The 27,135-nt window shown below is 45.3% G+C and overlaps 1 protein-coding gene across 7 annotated transcripts in view; it reads right to left on the minus strand.

Annotated features, from left to right (window-relative positions):
* Window positions 1-428: 428 nt before the first annotated feature.
* TDRD7 (tudor domain containing 7) overlaps window positions 429-27,135 on the minus strand; it is a 101,936-nt gene continuing 75,229 nt past the window's right edge. For 4 of the 7 annotated variants that reach the window (XM_077817976.1, XM_077817975.1, XM_077817979.1 and 1 more), the window contains 6 exons: window positions 24,635-24,718; window positions 24,278-24,412; window positions 23,406-23,516; window positions 18,609-19,108; window positions 10,111-10,271; window positions 429-927 (listed from right to left, as the gene is read on the minus strand). In XM_077817976.1, the coding sequence (XP_077674102.1) occupies window positions 707-927; window positions 10,111-10,271; window positions 18,609-19,108; window positions 23,406-23,516; window positions 24,278-24,412; window positions 24,635-24,718 (1,212 nt within the window). In that variant the 3' untranslated portion in view covers window positions 429-706. The remainder of the gene's footprint in view (window positions 928-10,110; window positions 10,272-18,608; window positions 19,109-23,405; window positions 23,517-24,277; window positions 24,413-24,634; window positions 24,719-27,135) is intronic. The other 3 variants (XM_077817977.1, XM_077817978.1, XM_077817980.1) reach the window with 3 other exon arrangements.

A 27,135-nucleotide genomic window follows, 5' to 3' on the forward strand; every position in this document is an offset into this window, starting at 1 on the left:
GTGCTAACCATAAAGGACAGACCGACCATCTGAGCAGACTGCAAGAAGCTGCTGGTTTTTTGGGTTTTGTTTTTAAGTCGGAGGAAAAAAGTGGGATTGTTGGAATGCATTTTCTTCACTCAAGCGCAGAAAGCGAAAGGTGCCTGCCGCACTCACAGTGCCCGGTATTTGCAGCCGCCAGGACACACGCGGGTTGTTAGGCTGCTGACGCCTCCGTGTAAAAACAAGTATAATTCTTACACTCTGGATTCAGGGATAGGATATTTCTGAAGCTATCAACAAATGAGGAATCAGTTCAGATGTGATGTTTGTGTTCGTTAAGGAGGGGATGAAGCAGAAATTAACAGTTTGTAAATAAACTCAAATTTTGACAAGCCTCAAACGCCATTAAGTTTGAAAAGAATGAAAAAAAGAGTCCAGCAAGAAAATAAACAAGTCACCAATAATTTTTATTGATAAATAACATTTTACTTAATCTGAATTTTCACCCCAACATTCTAACGCTACACTAGTGAACAAAGTGCAAGTTCTCTGAAAGTCAATTCAAAGAAAACAAACTTCTGTTAAATACAAGCATCAGATTTTTCAAACTTACTGCATTCATATATTCAAGATCATGTAAACAGCTAAATTTCTCTTTAAATGCCTGCTACAGTTTTTATTGCTAAAGAATCTGAATTAGTTGCTATAGTGTCAGAAGCAGTGATTAATTAACCTTTGAAAGCTCCACAAAATATTGAGACATAAAGTCATGAATCCATATATCAGTATCTGGTAGTGCGGTGTCCACTAAGTAGGTCACTATTTTTCGATCCCAAGATCTTGTGCTTTCATTAACTGCTTGTATCAGTGCCACTAGGGGTTTCTTCTCTACATGGTTTCGAAACACTATTGATGCTTCTTCTGACCACTGTTTGCATTTCACTCCTAGGAAAAATATAAAGCACATAAGGCCATTTAAAGAAAAGACTGATTTAAGTGACAAACTCCCAAAACCAACGAAAGCTTATGCTCAAATACATTTGTTAGTCTCTAACGTGCCACAAGTACTCCTGTTCTTTTTCCCCAAAATCAAGATTCTTAGTAATTCTACACTTGAAGTGGAAGACACTCAAAGTAGTGCTATTAAAGAAAGTGAAGCTAACAAAGCTCTGTAAAAACATTTCAATCCTTACTCTTGTTTCAATGGCTGTTCTAGCCTCCCATGTAAGGATCATCAACTGTGTCACATTGTGGAAAAAAATGGTTACTAACCTTTCCGTAACTGCTCTTTGAGATGTGTTGCACACATCCGTTCCATGTAGGTGTGTGCATGCCCCGAGAACAGTTGCTGGTTTTTTTTTTTTTACCCCTTAGTGATGTCTGTCAGGTTGGCTCCAGCGCCCCCCAATGTTGGATGCTCACAGTGCCGGTATAAGGGGCCACGCCAAGCCCACCGACAACTCCAACAGAGGGGGCAGTGGGCAGGACTCAGAAGGGACGTGTGCAACACATCTTGAAGAAGAAGTTCCAGAAAGGTTAGTAACTGTTTTTTCTTCTAGTGCTTGCACACGTCCACTCCAACGTAAGTGACTCACAAGCAGTTGCACAGGAAGTGGGCTCAGAGTTCAAGTGCAAGCTGACTGCAAGACTGCGTGGATGAAGTTGGCATCATCTTGGCCCTGTTGAGTAATGGCATAGAGCACGGAGAACGTGTGCACCAAGGACCAGGTTGCTGCCCTGCAGATATCTTGAATTGGGGCTTGATCTAGGAAAGCAGCCGAAGAGGGCTGAGATCTTGTGGAGTGAGCAGTCAGGTTAGGCGAAAGAGGGACTCCCGTGAGTTTGTAACATGCCTGGATACATGAGGTAATCCAAGACAAAATCCTCTGGGTGGAGATGGGGAGCCCCTTCACTCTCTCAGCTATTGCTATGAACAGCAGAGTCGATCTGCGGAATGGTTTGGTCCTTTGAATATAAGGCTCCAGGGCCCGTCTGACATCCAAGGAGTGTAGGCGCTGTTCTTCTCTATATGCTTAGGGTAGAATACTGGTAGAAAAATTAAAAGGAGTACTTGTGGCACCTTAGAGACTAACGAATTTATTTGAGCATGAGCTTTCGTGAGCTACAGCTCACTTCATCAGATGCATACCGTGGAAACTGCAGCAGACTGCTGCAGTTTCCACGGTATGCATCTGATGAAGTGAGCTGTAGCTCACGAAAGCTCATGCTCAAATAAATTGGTTAGTCTCTAAGGTGCCACAAGTACTCCTTTTCTTTTTGCGAATACAGACTAACACGGCTGTTACTCTGAAACCGGTAGAAAAATTGCTTGATTGCAGTGGAATTGAGAGACCACTTTCAGGAGGAAATTTGGATGTGGGCACAGCTGTACCTTATCTTATTTGAAGAAGATTGTATACGGAGGTTCCAATGTGAGGGCTCAGATCTCCGAAACCCTCCTGGCTGAAGTCACGGCCACTAAAACTGTCACTTTCCAGGAGAGATGCAACAGTCAGCATGTTGCCAGTGGCTCAACGGGCAGGTCCCTCAGCTTTGACAGGATGAGGTTTAGGTCTCAAGAAGGTATTGGGTCCTTCAGCTGAGGGAACACCTCTCCAGGCCTTTGAGAAAACAGACGACCATTCTGTGTGAAAAGCCTGATCTGTTGTCGACCTTAGGATGGAAGGCTGAAATGGCTGCCAGGTGGACCTTGATGGAAGAAAGGGCCAGACCTTGTTGTTTCAAGAGCAGAAGGCAGTTTAAAATAAGCTGCAGTGAGGACTGTGTAGGGGGAGCCAGGTGGAGAATCGTTTCCACTTTGCCAGGAAAGCTGCTCTGGTGCAGGGTTTTCTGCTGCCTAGTAGGATTCTACGAACCTGCTCCAAACAAGCTTGCTCTTCAGGATTCAGCCATGAAGAATCTAGGCTGTCAGATGAAGAGAGATGAGGTTTGGGTGGAGCAGCTGACTGTGGGATCTTGTGTGATCAGGTATGGATACAATGGGAGCCGGATTGGAGGCTCTACTGAAAGGCGTAAGAGGGTGGTGAACCAGTGCTGTCTCGATCATGTTGGGGCTACAAGGATGACATGTGCTCAGTCCTACTTAATCTTTGACAAGTGGAATGGGGATGGGGGGGACGGAGGTGTAATACAGGAAGGCGTCTGTAAGGGACTCTGGGCTGTGGTCCTGCAAGGAGCAAAACTGATGGCATTTCCTGTTGGTATGGGTAGAGAACAGGTCTATAAGGAGAGTCCCACACTTCTGGAAGATGTCTTTTGCAATGTCCAGTTGAAGGGACCACTCATGGTGAATGGAGACGGACCTGCTGAGGCGATCCACAAATTGGTTCTGCGTACCCAGCAGGTAAGATGCTTCTAGGTAGATTGAGTGTGTAATGCAGAACTCCCACTGTCGGATTGCCTCCTGGTATTGGGGGAGCAGGGGAGGAGAGAGAGAGAATGCTCTCCGATCTGCCTGTTGATGTGGTATATAGTGATTGTATTGGCTGTGAGACCTGAAAGTGCCTTGTCTGCAATGTTGGTTAAGAATGTCTGGTAGACCAAGGGGATTGCCCAGAGTGCTCTATGATTGATACGGCGTGAGAGCTCTTCTTGAGACCACAGGCCTTGAGTCCTGAGATGCCCTAGGTGGGCTCCTCAACCCAGCACCGAGGTGTCAGAGACCAGATATACAGATGGTTGGGGCCTCAAAAAAGGTACTCCTACACTGGTTCAGCCACCAAGTCAGTGGGTCAAGAACTTCAGATGGAATGGTAAGTACCATGTCCACATGATGTCATGAGGGTGACTACGCCATGGCCAGCCAGGCCTGGAGAGGTCAGAAATGTAGCCTTATGTGTTGTACCACATATGTGCATGATGCCATGTGGCCCAAAAGACTCAAGCATATCCGGACTATGGTTATCAGAAGTACCTGGAGAGAGCTTATCAGGGTCGAGATTGAACAGAAACAATCCTGAGGAAGCATGGCCTTCACCTGTATGAAGTTGAGAACCACCCTGATGAACTCTAGCCTTTGTACAGGGATAAGGGTGGATTTCTGGTTGTTTATTAACAGGCCCAATGCCCAGAAGGTTGATTGGATGAGAGGGATATCAGATTCCACGTGAGTTCTGAACCGGCCCTTGATTAGTCAGTCGTCAAGATATGGGAAGAGGAGAACGCCCTTTCTCTTAAGGAAGGCCGCGGCTACCACCATACACTTGGTGAAGACCAGTGAGGCATCCAACAGCCTGAATCGCAGAACCACAAATTATTAATGAATCTGTTTCACAAATCTTAGGAACCTTCTGTGGCTTTGGAAAAATCAGTATGTGGAAGTATGTGTCTTTTAGGTCAAAGGGAGCATGCCAATCCTCTGGATCCAGTGAAGGAATGATGGAAGCCCAGGAGACCATGCATAACTTTAATCTCTTGAGACAGCATTTGAGCAGCCACATGTCTAGGATTGGTCTGAGCCCTCACACTCCCTTGGCTTCTGGGATTAGGAAGTAATGGGAATAAAACCCCTATCCCCATAGATGGTGCAGAACCTCTTCCATGACTCCCACCCAAAGGAGAGATTGGACTTCTTGTTCCAATAGTTGCTCGTGAGAAGGGTCCCTGAAGAGAGACAAGGGAGGATGGGTGGAAAGGTGCAATGGACAAAAATTGGCAGGTGTAACCTAATTCTATTGTGTTTCTGAGGTAATATGTTTCCAGGCATTGAAGAAGAGGGACAGTTGGCTGGAAAACGAAGGGTAACTGGGTCCAGAATTGAGGGGATTGAAATGTCATCCTTGAGCATCTTGTCAAAACGAGTGCTTCAAGGTGCCTGCATGTCTAGGGGCAGAATGCATAGGCCCTGAGGAGGAGGTTGGGGGAGGGGGATCTAAACCCAAACCCCTTGTTTTTCATCCTCCACTGCTCCTGTCTGGGAGGCTGTGTAAAATAGCATCCAGTCTGCTGAGGCCTGTAGTGTCTTCTGGATGCTGTTGGTGTATACAGACCCAGAAATTTCAGGGTTGCCTTAAGGGTCGTTAAGTCTGTGCAATTTGGCATCTGTTTGCTCTGAAAAGAACAAGGACCCTTCGAATGGGAGGTCCTGGAGGATCTGCTGCACCTCTTGGGGAAACCCTGAGGACTATACCCACGAGCTCCTGCACATGGTAACAGCAGTGACCAATGATCTGGCTGCAGAATTAGTGGAGTGTAAGGCTGCCTGCAGGTAGACCCTGCCTACTGTCTTCCCTTCAACAAATGAAGAGAACTCCTATTGGCATCTTGGGGAAGCATGTCCTTAAATTTTTGGATCACCTCCCACATATTAAAATCATAGTGACCTAGCAAAGCTTGCTGGTTTGCTATACAAAGCTATAGCCCACCCGTCGAATAGGCTTTCCTGCCAAACAAGTCCAGCTCTTTGGGGTCGTTTGCCTTGGGCGCTTGACCCTGATAGTCCCGGTCATTGGTGGCTGCCACCACTAGGGATCCTGAAGTAGAATGAGAGAACAGAAATTCATACCCTTTAGCTGGCACAAGTATTTTCAGTGTGTGTGTTTAGCCGTAGGTGGAGAGAAGCGGGGGTCTGTCAAAGCGCCTTAACTGAATCCATGATTGCCTTGTTAAGGGGTAGAGCCACTCTTGAGGGACTGGTCCCCTGACAAGATATCTAATAGGCCGTGTGTCACCTCTTGACCACCTTGGCTTGAATATCAAGTTCAAGGCCATCCGCTTTAAAAAGTCCTGGTGAGCACTGTGGTCATCTTGGGGTAGTGATGCACCAGTAGCCACCAGCGCCTCATCTGGGGAAGAGGAGGAGGCTAAAGCTGGTTGAGGGGCCTCTGCCCCTTCCTTTGTCTTGAACGAGACCTGCGGAACCTGCTCTTGAGGTTCGGCACTACAGTCTGGGTCTGGTGTCTCTTAGCGTGGTACCAGAGACATCCTACTTTCTGAGGCCACAGAGTACAAATGCCTTGAGACAGTGCCCTGGCCCAGAGGAAATCCCCACAGGTTCCAGAAAGGCCATTGCATGGGTGTTGGTCCCCATGGTCCCATAGGCCAGCGGTTCTCAACCGGGGGGCTGTGAGCCCTTTCAGGGGGTCGGTGGGGTCCCCCAGCTGAAGCTTAGAGTCCCAATGCCCCCTCCAGGCAACAGCCAGAGAGCTAAAGCCAGCAGCTGGGAGCTGCGAGCCCTGGTGCCACGGCAGGGCAGCAGCCAGGAGCTGCGGGGCTGCAACCCTGAGCCCTGTACTAAATCCCTGAGCCCCGGTGCTGCTGTGGGGCAGAAGCCTCAAGCTGAAGCTGGGATCTGTGGCAGAGCCCACCTGCCCCCACAGGGCTAAAACTGGGAGCTAGGGCTGAATCTATGAGACCCAGTGACAGTGCTGAAGCTAGCCAACCCTCTCGGTACTAATGACTGGTGCGGTGGAGAAGTCAGGGGATATTAGAGGGGGTTTCCCCACAGACTGGTCACGGTGCCATGTGAAAGCTGGATGGCTCTCTGCTGCTCATCGGAACTGGCAGTGCCAAGTCCTGGATCTCTGGAGACCCTGGCACAGGCAATGTGAGCAAGTCTCTAGCAGCTGCAAACGCCTCCAGGACTGAGTACCATGAACTGCTCAGTACAAGGCCTGCTGGAGGATGGTACTTCCCATGTTAGCGTATGCAGAGCTGGCATGGGTGCTGGGGAGAGAGTGCGAGACCCGCATCGGGCCGCTCTATCTCAGTCCTCTTGCCTGCTTCCTTTTGGCACCAGGGAACGACTTCTCCTGGTGCTTACGGTGCCTCTTAGGCACTGGAAGGAGGACCTGTGCTGGGATTCTCGACTGGCAGGAGGCACGCTCCACACTGAAGCTGAGGTGCTTGGTGCCAAGTCCGAGCGTGGTGCCGATGCTGGTCTCAGGGCTGCCTCCATGAGAAGGCCTCAATCTCACTGTCTAGTCTTTTGGGGTGTGGGGTTTTAAGTCCCTAATGATGTGGCAACAGTCCTTTCTGTGAGCTTCCCCTAAGCACTTAACCCAGGTCTAGTGCGGGTCGCTCAATGGCATCAATCTGCCGCAGGAAGTGCAGGGCTTGAAGCCCGGTGACCGAGGCATGCCCCAGCACTGGGCAGTGGACAAGCCTTGCCAACTAAATGTGGAGGCATCCAAAACACATTAACTACTAAAACTACTATTGCTACTATCAAACTAATGAAACTACAAGAACTATATACACAAAAAAACAGAAAGAAACCACGAGGTAAGATTGCCTGAGCAACGAGGTAAGTTCCAGCAGCCATCACTGGCAGTAAGGAGGAACTGAAGGGACGCAGGCTCGGTGTGGCCCCTTATACCAGTGCTATGACTGAGCTGCACCTGGAAGTGCTGGAGCCAACCCAATGGATACCACTAAAGGAAAAAAATCCAGCAACTGTACTTGGGATGCGTACACACCTGCATTGGAATGGACATGTGCAAGCACTTGAAAAAGAACTTGGTAGCACGCAGAAAGGGGGTCATAAAAAAGTATACATTACTTTCAGCTGTGATCATCCACATTTCTGGAAGAGAAAGGCAAGTGCACTGACTCTGAATAACTGCCAGCAGTGGTCTGGATAATGTGATTATTGAACATTTTACACATATCTAAGAACATTCGTAGTAAGGCACTTTAAAGAGGGACAGGTACTTTGCTCACTGGCCCCTTTTTCAGGATTCATTGACCCTCCGGCTCGGGGAAGTGACATATCTTATAGCAGCCTTGTATTTTAGTAATTGCAAAATTGTAAAAATATTCTGAATAAAAGTTTATTTCCACCCCTAAAACCACACCATCTAATAAGATGTCTGCCACTTGTCTGAACCCCAAGGTGGCTCCATAGTGCAGAGGAGATGAGCAGTAGTATTCAGCAACGATGCATTCAGTGGCATTCAGCACAATGCAGCTAGCTTTCAAGTGATGAGAAGATGGGGAAGAAGCTATCCTAAAAGTGTTAGTATAGACTGGTTACCTGCTGACTGTCCCTAACCTCTTGCACAGTCGTTGATGAATTCAGCACATTACCTCACTATTCGCTTATTTTTTTATGAAATCTCTGCAGGTCACCAGGGCTACACTTCGTGGCCCATGAAGCCTAGTATGATGTTCCTCGTACTCAATAAGTTTGGAGACCTCTAACTACCTAGGCTCATCTCGGCTTGCATTTTGCAAGTTTGTAGCCTAACAGTGACTTCAAAATTTAAATGAGCTACTCTTACTAGAAGTTTGTCGTGACTGACCTGTAAGTCTAAAATAATCCCTAGACCATGCCATGACCTGGGCCTGCTGAGGGTTGCAAAGATCAAGGTCCACACGCTTTCTGAGGGGAAACCACTGCATGGATATGGCCCCTCACCCCAACCTAGGCAGCTGCCCAGCAAAAAGGGCTACTGTGAGCTCCCTCCAGGACAACAGTTGTCTCCCTGCAGCTGAGCTGCCAGTACAATCTCTGGTTGTAAGGAAAGCCAGTTCAGCATTAATCAAAAAGAGCCAGTAAGAAGAGGCTTGCTGCACCGCCAGTATTAACAGCCATAATCTCCCCTCTCTGAGGGACAGGAAGAGCGACATGGAGGACAAAGGACAAGGAACCCATCTCCCACTCTTGTAGCGACTGCCCTATTCCACTGACAGAAGACACATGAAAGGTTTGGGGTAGAAAACAGTAGAAAACAAGTACAGAGGAGAGTAATGGTGCATGGAAACAAGAGGGTAATGTGGGATGCAAAAGAGACAGTATTGCATGACAGAGCACAACGGAGAAAAGAGCAACTGTTGAAGAATGGGAGGAAAGGAAATACTGACCTAGATAGTCAGATTCTGCTTTGGCCGCACAGTGCAGGCATAACTATCTACTTAGTAAATTCCTCAATGCCAGAAGACTCCTTGGATAGCGTAGGGACATGCTCAACTGGATCATATACAACCCCAACACAGGGGGATGGCCAGAGTGCGACTGCACTCCAATGGTAACCCTATGGGCACCTCAGCCCCTTGGCAACATAGCCAGCTGGAGTAGTTTAGAGCAGTCTCAAAGTCACCCTAAGCTACATGAGAGAACAGACCAGTGGAGAACCAGCTCTACGACTGGACACCCACAAACTGTGCCTTTGTGCCTGATTGCACCCAATACATACTAGGCACAGCTGAAAGTCTGGGCTACTACTTTTCAAATGAAGTGGAGGAGAAAGAAGCAACTGTAATGAAGCAAATAGTGAGAAAATGGTGAGGGTTACAGAATGAGTTGGAAATGGAAGAAGAAAGATGGAAAGGAAAAAGCAACACATTCACTCTTAAGCAAGCAAATGTTTATTTCCACTCATGCATTAGTTGTGCTTCCCTGAAGAAGTTCTGCACTTCTAAACTGGTGGAGAAGAATGGGTTGGATAGTTACTGAGAAAATAGCAATATTACTGAATACTCTAGATGCCAGAGATCAGCAACCAGAGAAAAAGAGAAAATTATAATTCACCTAAATAAACTCCATTTAGGCAGGGCACAAAAAAAAAAAAAAAAAAAAGATTGTTGGCCCTCCACAAATCCAAAAATCTGCCCTCCTCCCCTGCTCAGATTTTAAAAAGATGTTTATGGGAGTATAATGGACAATGAGAGCACAAGCTTTGCAGTTAATAGAAATTATATAAACATGGCCTTCTCGCTACATCAAAGGACCTGAAAACAAATTTTATTTCTCTTCTTCCACTCTCCCTTCTAGAAGTCACTTACAGGACTACTATTTCATCTGCCCCACATTTCATATTGCTTGGAATGTGGCTGCTGAGAAAGTTAAATTAAGATGCCTTTCAGTTTCATAACATGTGGTTAATACAAATTCTCTCTCATTAGAGATTAATTTTTTTTTAAAACAGTAGTAATAAAACTGAATTACTAATCTCTCTTGTACAAAGACGAAGGGTGGAATAAAGAACAATGAAAACAATTCTAATCTATTCATTATTTTGTAAATTTGCAAAATGCTTACTATAAAATTTAAGTGTACACTATGCCACTATCCTCATAGCTTTATACGCCAAATATTCTTACCCACTTGATGCCCCTCTATTGTTTAGAAAATTTTATCCAACAAAATTACAAATACTTGTGACCTACCTGCAAGCTGAGCGGTTATAGCTTGAAATGGTAGTTTTTTGAACATGTCCATTAGAGGCTGTACTTTTCTGATGCTGACAAGCTCATGTTTACCATAGTCCAACTCATATACTGATACCAACCCATTTGTCAGAATTCCTTTTATTAACACCCTGTGCCACCTAAATGGTATTTAAAAAAAAAGGGTGAAAAAAGAAAACAAAGGGTAGATTTAAAGTATGATTCACACAAACTGAATGCAATCAGAAAATGCTTTAACTAGAAGAATGGAAAACAATAGAACTGAATAAAAAACTCTGAAAGTTTTTGTTTCAGACTGACAAAAAATTGAAATAAGAATTCAAGAGCAGGTGGGTGAGGTAAAAACAGTAATCTCAAAGAACAATAATTACGAAAGGTAGATGTGTTGCTCATGTCCATCCCATTCGTGGACGGTGGAGATTTTTGCCTTAGCAGTGTCCAAAGGGTTGGCTGTAGCACTCTCGAATGCTACTCCCATGTGTCGGTATATTAGGCACCACCAGCCCTACACCCTCTCAGTTCCTTCTTGCCTGCAACTCTGATAGAGGGGCAGGAGGGTGAGTAATGGAATGGACATGAGTAACAAAGGTAGGTAACCGTTTTTTCTTCTTTGTACGCTTGCTCATGTTGATTCTATTCTAGGTGACTCACAAGCAGTATCTCTGGTGGCAGGGTCGGGGTTCAGAGTCATGTGGCTTGCAGCACTGCTCTGTCAAAGCCAGCATCATCTCGGGCTTGCTGGGTGAGCGCATAATGAGATGCAAACATGTGGACAGACGACCAGGTAACGGCCTGGAGATATCCTGAATCAGCACCTGGCCCAGGAAGGCTGCCGACGAAGCCTGCGCCCTAGTTGAGTGGGTAGTCACGGTCATTGGTGGAGGCATCTTTGCCAGGTCATAGAAGTAATGGATGCAGGCTGTGATCCAGGACGAAATCATATGTGCAGACACTGGGCGACCTCTCATCCTGTCTGCCACCGCAACAAGTGTGTTGACTTAGGAAATGGCTTGGTCCTGTCGATGTAGAAAGCAAGCGCCCTTTGACGTTCAGGGCATGCAATCTGCACTCCTCTTCCTATTTATGAGCCTTCAGAAAGAAGACAGGTAAATATATGTCTTGGCCAGTATGAGTGGTAGCTGTGTTAGTCTGTATCAGCAAAAAGACGAGGAGTCCTTGTGGCACCTTAGAGACTAAGAAATTTATTTGGGCATAAGCTTTCATGGGCTCAAACCCACTTCATCGGATGCATGCAGTGGAAGATACAGCAGGAAGATTATATACATACACACACAGAACATGAAAAAATGGGTGTTGCCATACCCACTATAACGAGAGTGATCAGTTAAGGTGAGCTATTATAAGCAGAAGAAAAAAACCTTTTGTAGTGATAATCAGGATGGCCCATTTCCAACAGTTGACAAGAAGGTGAGTAACAGTAGGGGGAAAAATAAGCATGGGAATGAAGTGAGCTGTAGCTCACGAAAGCTTATGCTCAAATAAATTGGTTAGTCTCTAAGGTGCCACACGTCCTCCTTTTCTTTATACATTTTGTAAACACCCTTGTGGCAGACAAGAGACCAAAGGGCAGCACCATGAACTGGAAATGGCGCCTTCCAACCACAAAATAGAGGAATTGTCTGTGACCTTGGAAGATTGAGATATGGAAATAAGAGTCCTTCAGATCAAGGGAGGTGTACCAGTCTCCTGGATCCCGGGAGGGGATGATGGAGGCCAAGGAGACCATGCAGAACTTCAACTTTTTGAGAGGCTTATTGAAGTGCCGCAGGTCCAGAATGAGTCTTAGACCCCCTTTCACTTTCAGGATTAGGAAACAGGAGTAGAACCCTTTTCCCCTCATGTCCCAGGGGACCTCCTCCACTGCCCCCATCTGCATGAGGTTCTTAACCTCTTGAATGAGGAGTAACTCATGAGGAGGGTCCCTGAAGAGGGACAGGAAATGGGGGTGGGAGGAGGGGGGCTGACAATTGAAGGGTGTAGCCCCAAGATACAAGCTCTAGCACACAACAGTCTGAGGTGACCTGCGACCAGGCTGAACGGTAGGGACGAAGATGGTTGAGGAAATGAGGTGGATACGGGGAGTCGACTGGGGCATTGCTCTCGAGCGCACCCTCAAAACAAGTGCTTCTGCCTCCCATGAGGCTTTGATGGGCCGGGTTGTGCACAGGAGCGGGAGGAGGAAGGGCAGCGATGAGACAGACTCATGTCTATCCCTTCTCCTTGCAGGGCCCTGTCGAGGCTGCCAAGGCCTTGGCAGCGGGGGTGGCTGGAACTGCTTCCTCGTCGATTGCAGCATATGCAGACCCAGTGTCCTTCAGTCCATCCAGCCTCGTGTCAGTCTGCTCTGCAAAGACACCATTCCCATTAAAGGGAAGGTCCTGGATTGAGGTCTCCATTTCCTGAGACAGGCCAGTGGTCTGAAGCCAGGAGCTGTGCCTCATGACCACCGACGCGACCATGCTAGTTGCTGAATCGGCCATTTCCCACACCATTTGGAGGGAGCACCTTGCAGCTGTCGAACCCTCCTCCACCAGGGCCCCCAATTCCTGGGGCAGTGTGTCCTTGAACTTATGGAGGGAGTCCCATAAGATGAAGTTGTACCTCCCCAAGAGAGCCTGGTGGAACTGAAGGCTGGCCATCAAATAATCTTTCTCCCAAACAGATTCAGCCTCTTGGCCTCTTTATTTTTGGGGTGTCAAACTGGTTTGCCCATCTGTCATTCTCTTTGGCTGACAAGACGACCAGTGAGCCCATTTGAACCCCTTGGCCAGGATGAAATACTTTTTCTCAGCCATCTTGGAGTTATGGAAGAAGATGGCCTCGAACTTAGGGAGGAATGGAAGGAAGAGTTTGCTAAAGGGCTTTTGCTACTTTTAGGACCCCATCGTGCACTGGTAGCGCAACAAGGGTGGGGGTAGAGGCCAAGAGCACACTGAACAGGGTGTCCGCCTGTTCAGTCATCTCCTCTACTTCCAAGCCCAAGTTTGTAGCCACCCTATGAAGCAGGGCCTGATGTTCTTTGAAATCATCCAGCGGGCTGGCATGGGAGGGGCCTGCCACGGCCTCATCCCAGGACAAGGATGACGACTGGATCACTGTGGGAGGCCACAAGGGATCATCGCCCATGGGGGAAGAGGGTTTCGGGGTGGGCACTTGCTCCTCTTACCCGGGCCTCCGAGCGTGCACATTCACCGAACTTGGTGCTGCTGGTTGATGCTCTGAGGCGGCGGACGCGGAATGGCCAACTGAGGCATCAGCACCAGAGGCATGCCCCAGGCACTCCAGTAGGGCCATTGCGCCAGCTGCTGGCCTGGCTGCCATGACAGCATTGTGGAGGTCAACGCAGCCTCAGGTGCCCAATCGCACCGGTGTGGTCGCGGGGCAAAGGGCTGAATTCCCTTCCTGAACCAGGGGAAACACCTTCCAGTGACCATGGAGTGGCCATCAAAGCTTGTGTCTTATGGCTAACTGTTGCCACGGGAGAGCGGTGCCTCAAGGAGCATTGGTTCCGGGGCCGGGGCGGGGGGGGGAGAGGGGAGGATTGGTACTGCAATAGAGACTGCTCCCACCATCTGGGAGACGGAAATCTGTGCTGAGGAGACAGCCTCCAGGAGGATGATTGGTGCCAGCAATATGGTGACCAGCGCCTTCCTCTAGGTGACCTGCATCAGGCGGGCGGAGACCATGAGCACGGTGCCAGCAATTTAGGACACCCCACAGAAGACAGAGACCTGGGGCATGGAGACGGAGAGCGCCGTCTTGTCTCCAGAGACCGGCATCATTTGCCCGCCCTCTGGGGGGTCTTTACGGCTGGTTTGCCCTCATGGGGAGCCTTTGCCGTGACCTGAGACACATGCGGTGCGGACGATGCTACTGGAGGCCTCTGCTCTCTGGGAGCCAGGAGAGCCTGGGAAGGCATCGGCATTGCCACCAGTCTGGGTCCCTTACTGCTCCCTGGAGTCAGTGGTGGATCCCTCGGGGAGAGGGGGCCCCATTTGGCTCCGGCACGGGCTGTCGGCCCGAACTGGGTCCTTTGCCCTCCTTGCTTGGTGCTAGGGAGTCACTCTTCTTTGACCTCTTCTGAGACACTGGTGCCAGGGAGAGGTGCTGGGCAGAGTCCGGTGCCAGGGGGTGCGCTGTGCGCCAAGGCCGAGGTGCTCAGGGCAGTGTCTGTCCGGGAAGGTTCCAATGCCGTGTGTAGAGCAGCCCTCCAGAAGGAGGGCCCTCAAAACGGATGTCTCGCTCTTTCTGAGTTCTGGGATGAAAGTTCTTACAGATGTGACACTTCTTCACATGGGATTCCCCCAAGCATTTGAGGCAGCTGATATGGGGGTCACTAATAGGTATAGGCCTGTTACAGTCAGAGCAGGGCTTAAAAACCAGAAACCGGAGCATGCCCCACAGGGACTCTGTCTTTAACTACTTACTAACTACTGTAAAAAAACTATTTACAAGGCATTAAGGCTCAAAGACTGAAGCAGAAGAAACTCTAGCCCTTGCAAGGCAAGGGAAAGGTGCTCTAACTAACTACCACAGGTGGTAAGAAGGAACTGAGAGGGCATAGGGCCAGTGATACCTAATATACCGATGCATGGGTACTGAACTCCAGAGGGGGCTACAGTTGACTCTGCAGATACTGCTAAGGCAAAAAATCTCATGACATTGACAAAAATCTCATTGGCTTAACAGTGAAATCCTTGATCTTAAACACAAAAAAGAAGCTTACAAGAAGTGGAAGATTGGACAAATGACAAGGGAAGAGTATAAAAATATTGCTCAGGCATGCAGGAGTGAAATCAGGAGGGCCAAATCACACCTGGAGTTGCAGCTAGCAAGAGATGTTAAGAGTAACTAGAAGGATTTCTTCAGATATGTTAGCAACAAGAAGGTGGTCAAGGAAAGTGTGGGCTCCTTACTGAATGAGGGAGGCAACTTAGTGACAGAGGATGTGGAAAAAGCTAATATACTCAATGCTTTTTTTGCCTCTGTCTTCACGAACAAGGTCAGCTCCCAGACTGCTGCGCTGGGCATCACAACATGGGGAAGAGATGGCCAGCCCTCTGTGGAGATAGAGGTGGTTAGGGACTATTTAGAAAAGCTGGATGAGCACAAGTCCATGGGGCAGGATGTGCTGCATCCAAGCATGCTAAAGGAGTTGCCAGATGTGATTGCAGAGCCATTGGCCATTATCTTTGAAAACTCATGGCGATCGGGGGCGGTCCCAGATGACTGGAAAAAGGCTAACGTAGTGCCCATCTTTAAAAAAGGGAAGGAGGAGGATCTGGGGAACTACAGGCCAGTCAGCCTCACCTCAGTCCCCGGAAAAATCATGGAGCAGGTCCTCAAGGAATCAATTCTGAAGCACTTAGAGGAGAGGAAAGTGATCAGGAACAGTCAGCATGGATTCACCAAGGGAAGGTCATGCCTGACTAATCTAATCGCCTTCTATGATGAGATAACTGGCTCTGTGGATGAGGGGAACACAGTGGACATGTTATTCCTTGACTTTAGCAAAGCTTTTGATACAGTCTCCCACAGTATTCTTGCCAGCAAGTTAAAGAAGTATGGGCTAGATGAACGGACTAGAAGGTGGCTAGAAAGCTGGCTAGATCGTCAGGCTCAATGGGTAGAGATCAATGGCTCCATGTCTAGTTGGCAGCCGGTATCAAGCGGAGTGCCCCAAGGGTTGGTCCTGGAACCGGTTTCGTTCAATATCTTCGTTAATGATCTGGAGGATGGTGTGGATTGCACCCTCAGCAAGTTTGCAGAAGACACTAAACTGGAAGGAGTGGTAGATATGCTGGAGGGTAGGGACAGGATCCAGAGGGACCTAGACAAATTAGAGGATTGGGCCAAAAGAAATCTGATGAGGTTCAACAAGGACAAGTGCAGAGTCTTGCACTTAGGACAGAATAATCCCATGCACCGCTACAGACCAGGGACTGAGCGGCTAGGCAGCAGTTCTGCAAAAAAGGACCTAGGGGTTAGTGGATGAGAAGCTGGATATGAGTCTACAATGTGCCCTTGTTGCCAAAAAGGCTAAGGGCATTTTGGGCTGTATAAGTAGGAGCAGTACCAGCAGATTGAGGGATGTAATCATTCCCCTCTATTTGGCATTGATGAGGTCTCATCTGGAGTACTGTGTTCAGTTTTGGGCCCCACACTACAAGAAGGATGTGAAAAAATTGGGAAGAGTCCAGCGGAAGTCAACAAAAATGATTAGGGGGCTGGAGCACATGATTTGAGGATTATTTCGTCTGCAAAAGAGAAGAACGAGGGGGGATCTGATAGCTGCCTTCAACTACCTGAAAGGGGGTTCCAAAGAGGATGGATCTAGACTGTTCTTAGTGGTAGCAGATGACAGAGCAAGGAGTAATGGTCTCAGGTTGCAGTGGGGGAGGTTTAGGTTGGATATTAGGGAAAACTTTTTCACTAGGAGGGTGGTGAACCACTGGAGTGAGTTACCTAGGGAGGTGGTGGAATCTCCTTAGAGGTTTTTAAGGTCAAGCTTGACAAAGCCCTGGCTGGGATGATTTAGTTAGGAATTGGTCCTGCTTTGAGCAGGGGGTTGGACTAGATGACCTCCTGAGTTCCCTTCCAACCCTCATATTCTATGAGCAAGCACACAAAGACGAAGATCTTTTATTGGTGCCTCTTCGGATCTGATCTGTATAAGAGCTCTGTGTGGTTCTAAGTCTTGTCTCTTTTACCAATAGAAGTTGATCCAGTAAAAGATATTACCTCACCCACCCTGCCTCTCTAATATTCTGGGACTAATACAGCTACAAACAAAACGACAAACATGAAATAAGAATTGTTTTATCAATTCTGGAGTCCTCCTCCTCCCTTTACTCCCTCCCTCACTGGAAAAAGAGGAGAGAGAGAGAGAACAGAAAAATGTGGTAAAGTGGGTGTTTGGGGGAGGAAAGAAATGAACACTGTCTACCCCTTTCTTTTCTGGTTTGGAATTTAAAAAAAAAAAAATGGAGGAGGAATAGAAAAGATCCAAATCCAAAAACTGAAAAATACATTTGAAAAATAGTTTTACAATTTTCTACTGAAAAAATTTAGTAGAAAAATCCATTTTTCAAAAAGCAAAATCTGAAAAAACTTTGATGTTCTAGGAAACAAGTACACACATTACCTAGCCAGTATCAACATGTTATAGTGATATCATGGCAGAGGTGAATTTTTAAGGAGTGATTTGAATGACAAAACAGAGGCTTTGCAGACATTTACAAGGAGCTCCATGGGCAGGAGTTTCAGGCTGTTTTTCTGGCCAGGGTGGAGAATATTTTTGGTGACCCCCACTGAGTGGCAGAACAAAAAACCCCCACAGCTAGCCAATCAGCATTCCCAGGGTGCCCAGGGTCACAGACCTGCCATCTCCCTGGAGCAGCACAGGAATGCAAAGGAGACAGCATGGAAGAACCCTCATGTACAACAACAGTTAAATTGTTCGAACAGCATGGATGGGCACTGACTTCTTTGTGTCATATAGGAAATGATGGGTAAAATTTTTAGAAGTACTTTAGTGTTTAAGTCACATTTTTTCAAAAAATGACTGGCTAAGTTTCAATGAAAGTCCATGGGACTAAAGTAAAAAGCTTGTAAAGTGCCTAATAGCTTGGATAAAGGTAAGTCACGAAGGGCCCTAAAAGGGAAAAACAAGTATAAGGCTGAAAAGGGGGAGCCAGTGGAAGGGGAATAACATGGATGAAACAACAAGGCAGACAGATTTCTGACTGATGATTTAGATAAATGAAAATGAACCCTCCACAAGAGCTCTAGGCACACATACAAGATGACTTCCGAAGACTCCCCAACATGTATTTTGGAACAACAGTAGAATCTGTATAAATTGTTCTTCCACTAACTCTTTCTTACCTGGCCTTTTCAATGCTCAGACTGTAATTGTGTGTCACACTACTACTTGAAACAGAGATTTTTGTACGGTATAGCTAAATTAAAACAGCCATTTGACGGAAACAGTTGTGATGAAAAAAATCTTATACTCACAGTGATAAATAACTAGCTATCAAGGGGCAAATAATTTTCATGTGAATTTACTGCTGGCAAAAAAGTGCTCGATTGACAGACCTGTGGCTAAACTGAGAGCATCAGATCAGGTACAGCAGGAACAGAAGCAGTGTTTCAACCATTGTGTTCTAACTGACCTGGAGGCACGTAGTCTACAACCTCATTCACCTTCCTTGGTCTCAGATTGCTGACAATCTGAAATGTGGACACTTTCCCTTGTGAACTGGAATGAGGCCAAACATTACCTAGAAATGCATAATTCATGTTAATCTAACTCTGAGAAGATTGAGCACCAATTAAGATTTCTCAGTGCATATCTCTAATGCTAGTGCCGGGCATTTGGACCCTGCAAGTATCACCGTAGACAACAGCCTTCCTCAAGATAATACATATCTTTTACGAAAGCATCTACTTACTTATTTTCTACTTTAGCAGCATACAGATTGTTCTTCTTAACGGCAATGGATCTCTCCTCTGCCATGCTGTAGTACAGAATCATTTCTTCCATGAGGACTTCTAGGTTGTGGATCTCTTGCCAAGGCTGGACGACAAAGTGACCAGGGTGGCAGGCCACTGAAACATAGACATCCATGTGCTCACCGGGTTTCGGTAAGGGTAGAAGAAGTGGCATGTCAACAGTAGGCACCACACTGCTGGGTTCTGGAGCAAGCTTGATCGACCCCATGAGGCTTTTCTTGAGGCCTAGGCCAAGTAATTCTGGAGCAAGGATAGTATCACTTTTCCCTTTTATAGGACCAGCTCCACTGGGTGCAACACTCAAGAAGACATCTTTCTGATGCTTCCACAAGTCCTCATTAGTGATCTGCCGATTGATGCTCCGATCAGGGTCTGGGAAGTTCTTGGGAGTAAACAAGTAAATATGTGCAATTCCCTTTGAGTCATCCAGTTTAGCAACCTTCAAAGGGAAGAAATAAAGTAAACTCCTATTATTAAATGCATCTGCACCTTCAATTTTATATGAAACAAGATTAAAGCCTTTTACAGGAGGAAAAACTGGAATGGTTATGTTAACAGTAATTTATTTTGAAATAAAAATATTGTCAAAGACTTGGCACAAATAGTTTACTGCTAAGGTAAAGCTAACAAAATATGTGGACAAAGGTTTTCACGATGGCTGAAAACGGCAAGTGCAGCAAACTGCTCAATGTGGAAGAGTAGGAGCAACACCATCGTTGAAGTTAGGCTAGGGTGACCAGACAGCAAATTTGAAAAATCAGGACAGGGGTGGGGAGGTAATAAGAGCCTATATAAGAAAAAGAACCCAGAATTGGGACTGTGTCTATAAAATCGGGACATCTGGCCACTCTAGGTTGGGCTCAATTTTGCACTTACCGCAAGAGTTCAGAGTAGCAGTCATGTTAGTCTGTATCCGCAAAAAGAAAATGAGTACTTGTGGCACCTTAGAGACCAAGTTTTGTATGGAAAAATGTGTGCCTGCATCAAATTTACAGTAAAATCTCAGAGTTTAGCATTTCCAAATAAATCTGTATGAGTTCTAAACAATTAAAAATTGATCTTAAAGGTTTCATTTCGAGTCTCAATTTTTCAGACCCCTTGACTAAAAGCGAGACTGCAGAAAGACTGAAGTTTGTAGTTAGTGATAGCTCAATGGGGTGTCTCATGTTAATTTAAAAAAATATTAGTATTTATTATAAATGAATCCTTACATGCAACAGCTAAACAGAGAACACGGTATGGGTTGGCTGCCATCATTCTCCGACAAGGTACATGGGAGCCTTTCTGAACAGTTATGGGGAGGCACAGTTCTGTATTTTGTCATCTGCCCCCACTTATGACCCCAGTAATGTTCCCTACATCCAAACGGGCAGTTGCCAGCGCATAGGGAACCACTTTTGCTACTCTTCAGGCATTTGTATTGAGATCTTCGACAAAGGAAACAGGGAGAGAAATCTTGTAATGCTAGTATCCCCCTTAGGGAAGAATTAAAGTTATGATGTTCCCTGACATATGGTGGTTGTGCATCTGTGTAGCAGAGTAGAAGGCCGCCACTATTGTCTGAACTTTTCAATTCCTTACTTTTTAGGTTGTGTGTTAAGTTAGGATTTTGTGTATGCTTAACATACACTGTTTGAAGTGTTAGGTATGTTTTGTGTCTTAAAGATTATTGACTGAAACACTATATATACCAATACATGGTGCAACTTCGCATCAAGAACTTCAGGGAAATTACTAAATTTTTATGATCACTAGAAGTCTCAAGAATGCTGTAAAACTGAATTATTAGAAGCTGCTTTTACCATTAACTCAGATTTAGTCAGTGCAGAAAACCCAAGTTATCATCAACAGATTTCCACTGTGAATCAATGCATCTTTCCAGCTTTTTAAAAAATAAGTGGAATAAAAGATAAGGTCCACAGGAAGTGAGCATTTTAGGAGGTCTCCAGGAATGGCTTGGACAGAAGTCAGGAGAGTAGAGGGGAATTTCTCCACAGTTAGACAGTGGAAGCCTATTAAATACAGGCCTAGATTTTCCAAAATGAATGCCTATAGTTAGACTTCCAAGTTCATACTTCGGACCCTAAATAAAACTGCCTAATTTTCAAATACCCTGAGAACATAGCAGCTCCCACCAACTTAGAATACCACCTTTGGGCACCCATTTTTAAAGCATTGGTCTGATGATTTTTGCTATGTTACATCAGTAACAATAGTATTCCGGTACAAGTGCTCTGGAGTGTGAATTTGGCAGTGTAGATAACTAATTTCTTACATGTTAATTTAATTTTTCAGAGACCACATATTTCAGGCCAGAAAAGTGGATATTAATACATCATACTAGCAGATGGGAGACAAGAAAAAAGCAATCTTCTAGCCTACTTGATGCATTTCTTCAGCCCTCATGGCATATCTGGATTCTCTAGATACTAAGATTTCATTTACAAGGCCAAGTAGATTCTAGCCTTCATGATAACAATTGCAAGAGTATCTTTGCAAGCTGAGTAATCCAAAGTAACGTTACCTTCATGAATCTGCAGAGATTGACGCAACAGATTTTGATTCTTCTCTTTCATATGCTAGTGTAAATCAGGAGACAAAACCGTGGAAAACCACATCCTCGTGGACTGACAAATGTGAACAGCCCTGCCCCAATTACTCAATGGGATGTTTCAAGCATCAGCATTAAATATTTCATAGCCAGATCACCTTAGCAGATGAAATGGGGAAGGGACTAGGAATCAAGAGTTGTTGCAGGGAGGAAAATGCAGACGGAAGAAAGGGGGTGGGGGGGTAAGACCAGAAAGGAAGATATGGAAAGAAAAGATAAAAACGCACTGTCCTAAGGTTGAGCATATTTTGCCATTGAGTGATGCTGAATGCGAATTTGTTCAGAGCCAAGAAATACTAAAAGCTTAGACTGAGATTTTTAAAGAGTATAAGGGACTTAGGTACACAAATCCCACTGACTTTCTGTGGGAGTTAAGTATCTAATCTCTTTTGAAAATTCCAACCTTAGTCACTACATGAAGGCGGACACTCACACAAATGCATTCCAGAAGTATGGTACAAGTACCCTGATACCAAGTATGGTACAAACACACCCCAAAGATAATGAGAACACACTGACCCCTCCTAAAGAGAAGGTCAGGATGACAGTAATAATGGATAGAGATGTTTTGATCGAACCAACACGTACAAGGTAATGGATGGTAACAACCCACGTCAGGGGGAAGTAACTAACTATGGTCAGAATACTTGTTTGTATTGGTGTATAAAATGGAGTCTCAGAGGGAGTGTCTTTGGCCGGCCTGTGGGAGGTGGGGAATAGAAAGTTCCGCCATTCACTGAGCTGCGTCCATTGTCACAGGCATACATGTCTTAGTATCCCCGTAGAGTCTGCTGGATGCTATTACTTTTCTTTGTTGACAATAAACCTGGCCGGGTGTCTTCGTACCTTAATGAATCTCATGGTCGTTGGGCAGTTTGATCGAGGTCTGCTGTGCCAGCTGTCTGCACAGAGCTGGGATGGCACACAGAGGGAACACACCCAGCCACACATTTGACAATATCATTTTACAATATCTACATATGCCAGACTAGACCAGCAGTATTTTAAATGTGCAGTATTCAAGACTAAAGCAGACAAGAAAAGGGAAAGCTACAAAGCGTGCTTCTCAAAAGGCGCACTCATAGTGGTACCCTGTAATGAAATTAGGGGCAAGATTTTTCAGAAGATCCCCTGTAATGTACTAATCATAGCAGACTCTGAACACTTGTTTCCCTTTGAAGGGTGCTCCCAGACAATTAGGTAAGTAGGTCACACTATAAATGGTTGACATCTACTCAGCACATCCAAAAAAATGAGTCTGCAAATGGACTGTACTAAATTAAACTACACTGTGTTAGGGCCTATTTCCTTGGCTAGTTACTACACTGCAAGCCAGGGTGCGAATCTATGGCACACTGGTTTGCCATGCCGTAACAACTGGTGTGGACACTGCTACAGCGCAGTGAAAATCCCAGAGCGTGGCTTCGTGGAACTTTCACGGCGCTGTAGCAGCATCCACATCGGACGTTACTGAGCAGCAAGCTGGCGCACAGCAGAGTCACAGCCTGGCTTGCGGGTAGTGACTTGTCATATAGAAATAAAAGCAAATAAGAACAGAAAACTAAAAGATTCCTCTCCTAGCCAGCTGGAAGAGTTACCTCCACCTGCTGGAGACATGAAAATAACTGAGCAGGGTCATCCACCCACTTCATTTTTTATGAGGCAGCACAACAAGAGTTTTGCTTTTTTCTTGCCCTCATTTGCTGGTAAGAAGGAATTATACCAAGCTAGCACAGGAGAATTTGGAAGGGGGAAAATTCTCTGTCTTCTTTAAATGCAGATCCAAGAATTGTATAAAAAGGGTTTGCTGGGAAATGCAAACAAATATGCTTTGTATCAAATGTGTCAAAAATGATGAATTCATACAGAATACAAGCGTTAGGGGAGGCTACAAATCTGTAAATTGTCTAGTATAATCGCTTTTCAAACAAAACTAATTTAGGTAAACGTTTTTAAGTCTGAAAGAATTTTGTTTTTTGCATCAAAACCTGAATGTCTGGTGGAGGGTGAAGGTACCAAGTTCCTGTAACTTCATGATGACATTTTATTATAACTCTTCATTCACATTGCAACCTGGTATTCCATATTTTATTGAATTTCATATGTTTGAGATATTTACATTTACCTTAATGCTGCAATCAGGACAATTTAATACTGTATCTCTCAGCCACAATACAGCATCTGGAGTCCACATGCCAATGTTACGGGGAAGATCTGCTAAACAGCACTTCATAGCCTAAAAGACATGGAGTATGTTAATGGTACAATTTAATTACATGGCACTCTTCAACAGATTATGTTATACTATTGAAGTTTACCTGCACAGAAACTAGGTAGTTTATTACAAGCTTTAACTCAGATGGATTAAAAGATATATGATATTAAAAGAGTGAAAGAAGGAGCCTATTATGCTGTAAGTTACTTCAACCACTAAGAATGCGGTGGTGTGCAGAATGGAGTCCCTTTACCCATACAGTAAGACAACCACCACAGCCTTCTACTGTGAGCACACAAGAACGTAATCTGTATTTATTTAAAACTGTATACTATAAAGACTTAGAGTGCACATCCTAACATTATTTCTAAGGCTACATCTGTACTGTGCTCAAGTGTGGTCCACAAGGTCGGTAGGTGGGGGGCGAGGGGGGGAGCGAGAGAGTGTGTAGACCTGCAGAGGGCACCAAAGTGTTGTGTGTTGACTGCCCTGAGTGGATGCTGCCGGAGCAAATGAAAAGGTACATAAGTTCACGTTAATGTAGCCCAGTTTGAAAGAGGACTACGTTAACATGAACTTTGGCTACAGGGGTGTGAACTGCTAACTGCCTCCTGTGGACATTGCTGGCACAAACTAAAAGGAACCATAGTGCAGAACAGGCAATCTTAAAACGTTTTAAAACCACAAACCACTGCAGAGCACACATCTAAAATGATCAAGACTAAGACATGGCCAAGAGAGGTATAGAGGCCATCAGCTTTACTTAAAAATGATGTTTGTACCTGGGGCGGTAGGGTGATTATTTCTCTCAGGAACTGTGATGGAATATCTCGAAGCTCCGATACTTTTACAGAGGCAACTGTTCCGGTGTCCATGAACTGCACATCTAGTGCACGGCTACTGTGAACGCTTGTTATCTGAAATGAGAATGCGAGTGGTAAGGATAACTTGATACTAGCAAGAGAGCAACAGAGTACCTTTAAAAAGCAAATACATAGTTTAAGGAAACGGAAGAAAATATATTGCCAGTGCATTTTATTTTCCATGTTATGATGCTATGGCTTGTTGAAATGAAATATGTTAAATGACAACACAAAAACGGTAAGAAAAAAACATCCAACCAACCACCTGTTTCTTACCTCCACACGAGCCCATTTTCCTTTACAATGGAACACGCAGATTTTGCCACAGAAAGGTAATGAGACAAAACATTCAGGTGCCTGCTGCGATAAAGGAACAAGGGTAAATAATAACGCTGTTTTTGAATTTTTTTTGAAGAATGGCTACTGTTAAATCTGTTCTTGAGTATTCCTGAAGCAGACTTCAAAGAGAAACTGCTGAGCTACAATTCATTTGCAAACGTAACACCATCAATTTGGGCTTCAATAGGGACTGGGAGTGGCTGGCTCACTACAAAAGCAATTTTTGCTCTCTGGGTATTGACACCTCCTCATCAATTATTGGGAGTGGACCACATCCACCCTGACTGAATTGGCCTTCAACATTGGTTCTCCACTTGTAAGGTAACTCCCTTCTCTTCATGTGCCAATATATATTTATACCTGTGTCTGTAAATTTTCACTCCATGCATCTGAAGAAGTGGGTTTTTTACCCATGAAAGCTTATGCCCAAATAAATCGGTTAGTCTTTAAGGTGCCACTGGACTCCTCATTGTTTTTGTAGATATACACTAACACGGACACCCCTCTGATACTTAAACAGTTTCTGTTTATCACTTTGGATCAGTCCTAAGGGGTTTTAAAAAAAAATATTCAAGGTTATATTTCCAAGGAGAGAATGAGCACCAGAGCTGCCCTAAACCTTGATAGGCAAAGCTGGAAAAGGTTTAAAAACTGGTCTGCTTAACTGCACTGCTTTTTACTTTGATGTGGCATGTGGGTCTTGCAAGTGCCATGGGGGGCTTGCACCTCACCTCTACAAAAGCCTTGCCCATCAGAAAAGTCAGGCAAGAATGAGAGGGACAAGGGGATCTCTTGGGGGGTGGGGGAGAACATCTTGATTGTTTATATGAGGAGGAAACCTATTGGGTTGGTTGTAAACCGTTCTTATCCAGAGAAGCATAAAAGTGACAGACCAAGAGCAGAGACTACTACAAGAGATGGCTTGCAAAAGCTTTAGCAAGGAGACTAAAACTGAAACATTCATCAAGCTGTGTATTAGAATGTCAAGCATCTCCAATATCCTGGAGCCAAAAGGGATGATGATGAAAGCTCTCTTCATTTCCATCTCAGCCCACTACAGATTTGAAAACAGATGCAACCCACATGCTTTATAGTGTAGTTGACTTTTTGGCACAAAGAAAGGAATCACGGGTTTCTGTTTGAAGTCTCTGCCTGCACATCTGCAAACTGCAGGGCAGAGGGACTCACTAAGAGAGGACCCGGAACATTCAGAAATAGGGTGTGGCAGTTGCTACACATGCTCAGGAACTTTTTTTAAGAAGTTGTAGGAGAGGTTTTCATTTAGGGAAAGCAGGCTTGAAGGTCCCATGCTATTTGTCATCTGAGAATATAGCCAGATTCTGAGGGGAAAGGTTATAAATACAGGAGTTAAAGATAGCCCTGTGGACTTAATGGCTGACCCATATAGGACCAAGACATGCCTGCTGCAAGGGCTGGGTCCCTATCCCTGTCCCACTTAGGACACAGGTGAGCGCTAGTCCAGCTTTCCTTATTAAGGAAGCAGTCTATTATTAAATGATGTTTGACTCCAGGGTAGTGTGTTTTACAGACCTAGAGGGAGGATCTGGGAAGGGAGAATTTGTCACACTTAGTGGCTACAGAGACAATGGAACCTACATTTAGCGATTAGCTAATTGAGTTAAACTGCAATCTTGCCCCAGTTAGAGAGAGAACGGGGCAGAGCTCAGTGAGGTGATGGTTTGTATACGCTTACCTGACTTGGCTCATGGGGAAAAGCTCGTGCTCTACAGAATGAGAGTCTTAGAGATCCAGGGAATGGACAGTGGATATGCTGATCCCAAAAGCTGTATGAATACAGACTACAGATTTCTGTCTCACCAACAAGTGAGCCAGTCAACTATTAACTCGAGGGTTGGAACGCTGCTAGCTGGTAGGGTCCCCAGACTTTTGTTTGCTGACAAGGCTCCAAAGAGTTGGGCTGCAACTCAGGTTTTTCCATTTTCAGGCTCAGAAGAGTGCAGACGACACCCTATATAAATCATGGTCACTCTATAAAGACTAAAAAAAATCACCTGAAAAAACATTAGCGTGTTTGTGTGCACCAACGTACAGAAGTGTAAACGTCATGTTGAAACCTTGCATTGAAATATAGAATAGCAACAAAGTGGGGAAGTCTGTATGAGAAAGAACAGGAAATTTACTACATCCAGTTTACTAGCTTTTGTTTAAGAAATTATTCATAAGTATTCCAAAAACTATTTACAATAGTTTTTGTGTTTAATAAAGGTTTTACTAAGAAATTGTGTGGTATTCTGAAGCTGGCTGGGAACAGTTACTAACAGCTACATTCAGGGTTTTAGATAACTGCCCTGTTTAATACTAATGCTTTCTGAAACGTCCTGAAAGACAGAATTCCTGCTCGGAGCCTCTGTAAAGAGTTAAGCTGAGATGCAGGGAGTGTAACACAGTAAAAAAAA

The sequence above is a fragment of the Eretmochelys imbricata genome, chromosome 5 (genome assembly GCF_965152235.1).
Source record: "Eretmochelys imbricata isolate rEreImb1 chromosome 5, rEreImb1.hap1, whole genome shotgun sequence".
Taxonomy (NCBI): domain Eukaryota; kingdom Metazoa; phylum Chordata; order Testudines; family Cheloniidae; genus Eretmochelys; species Eretmochelys imbricata.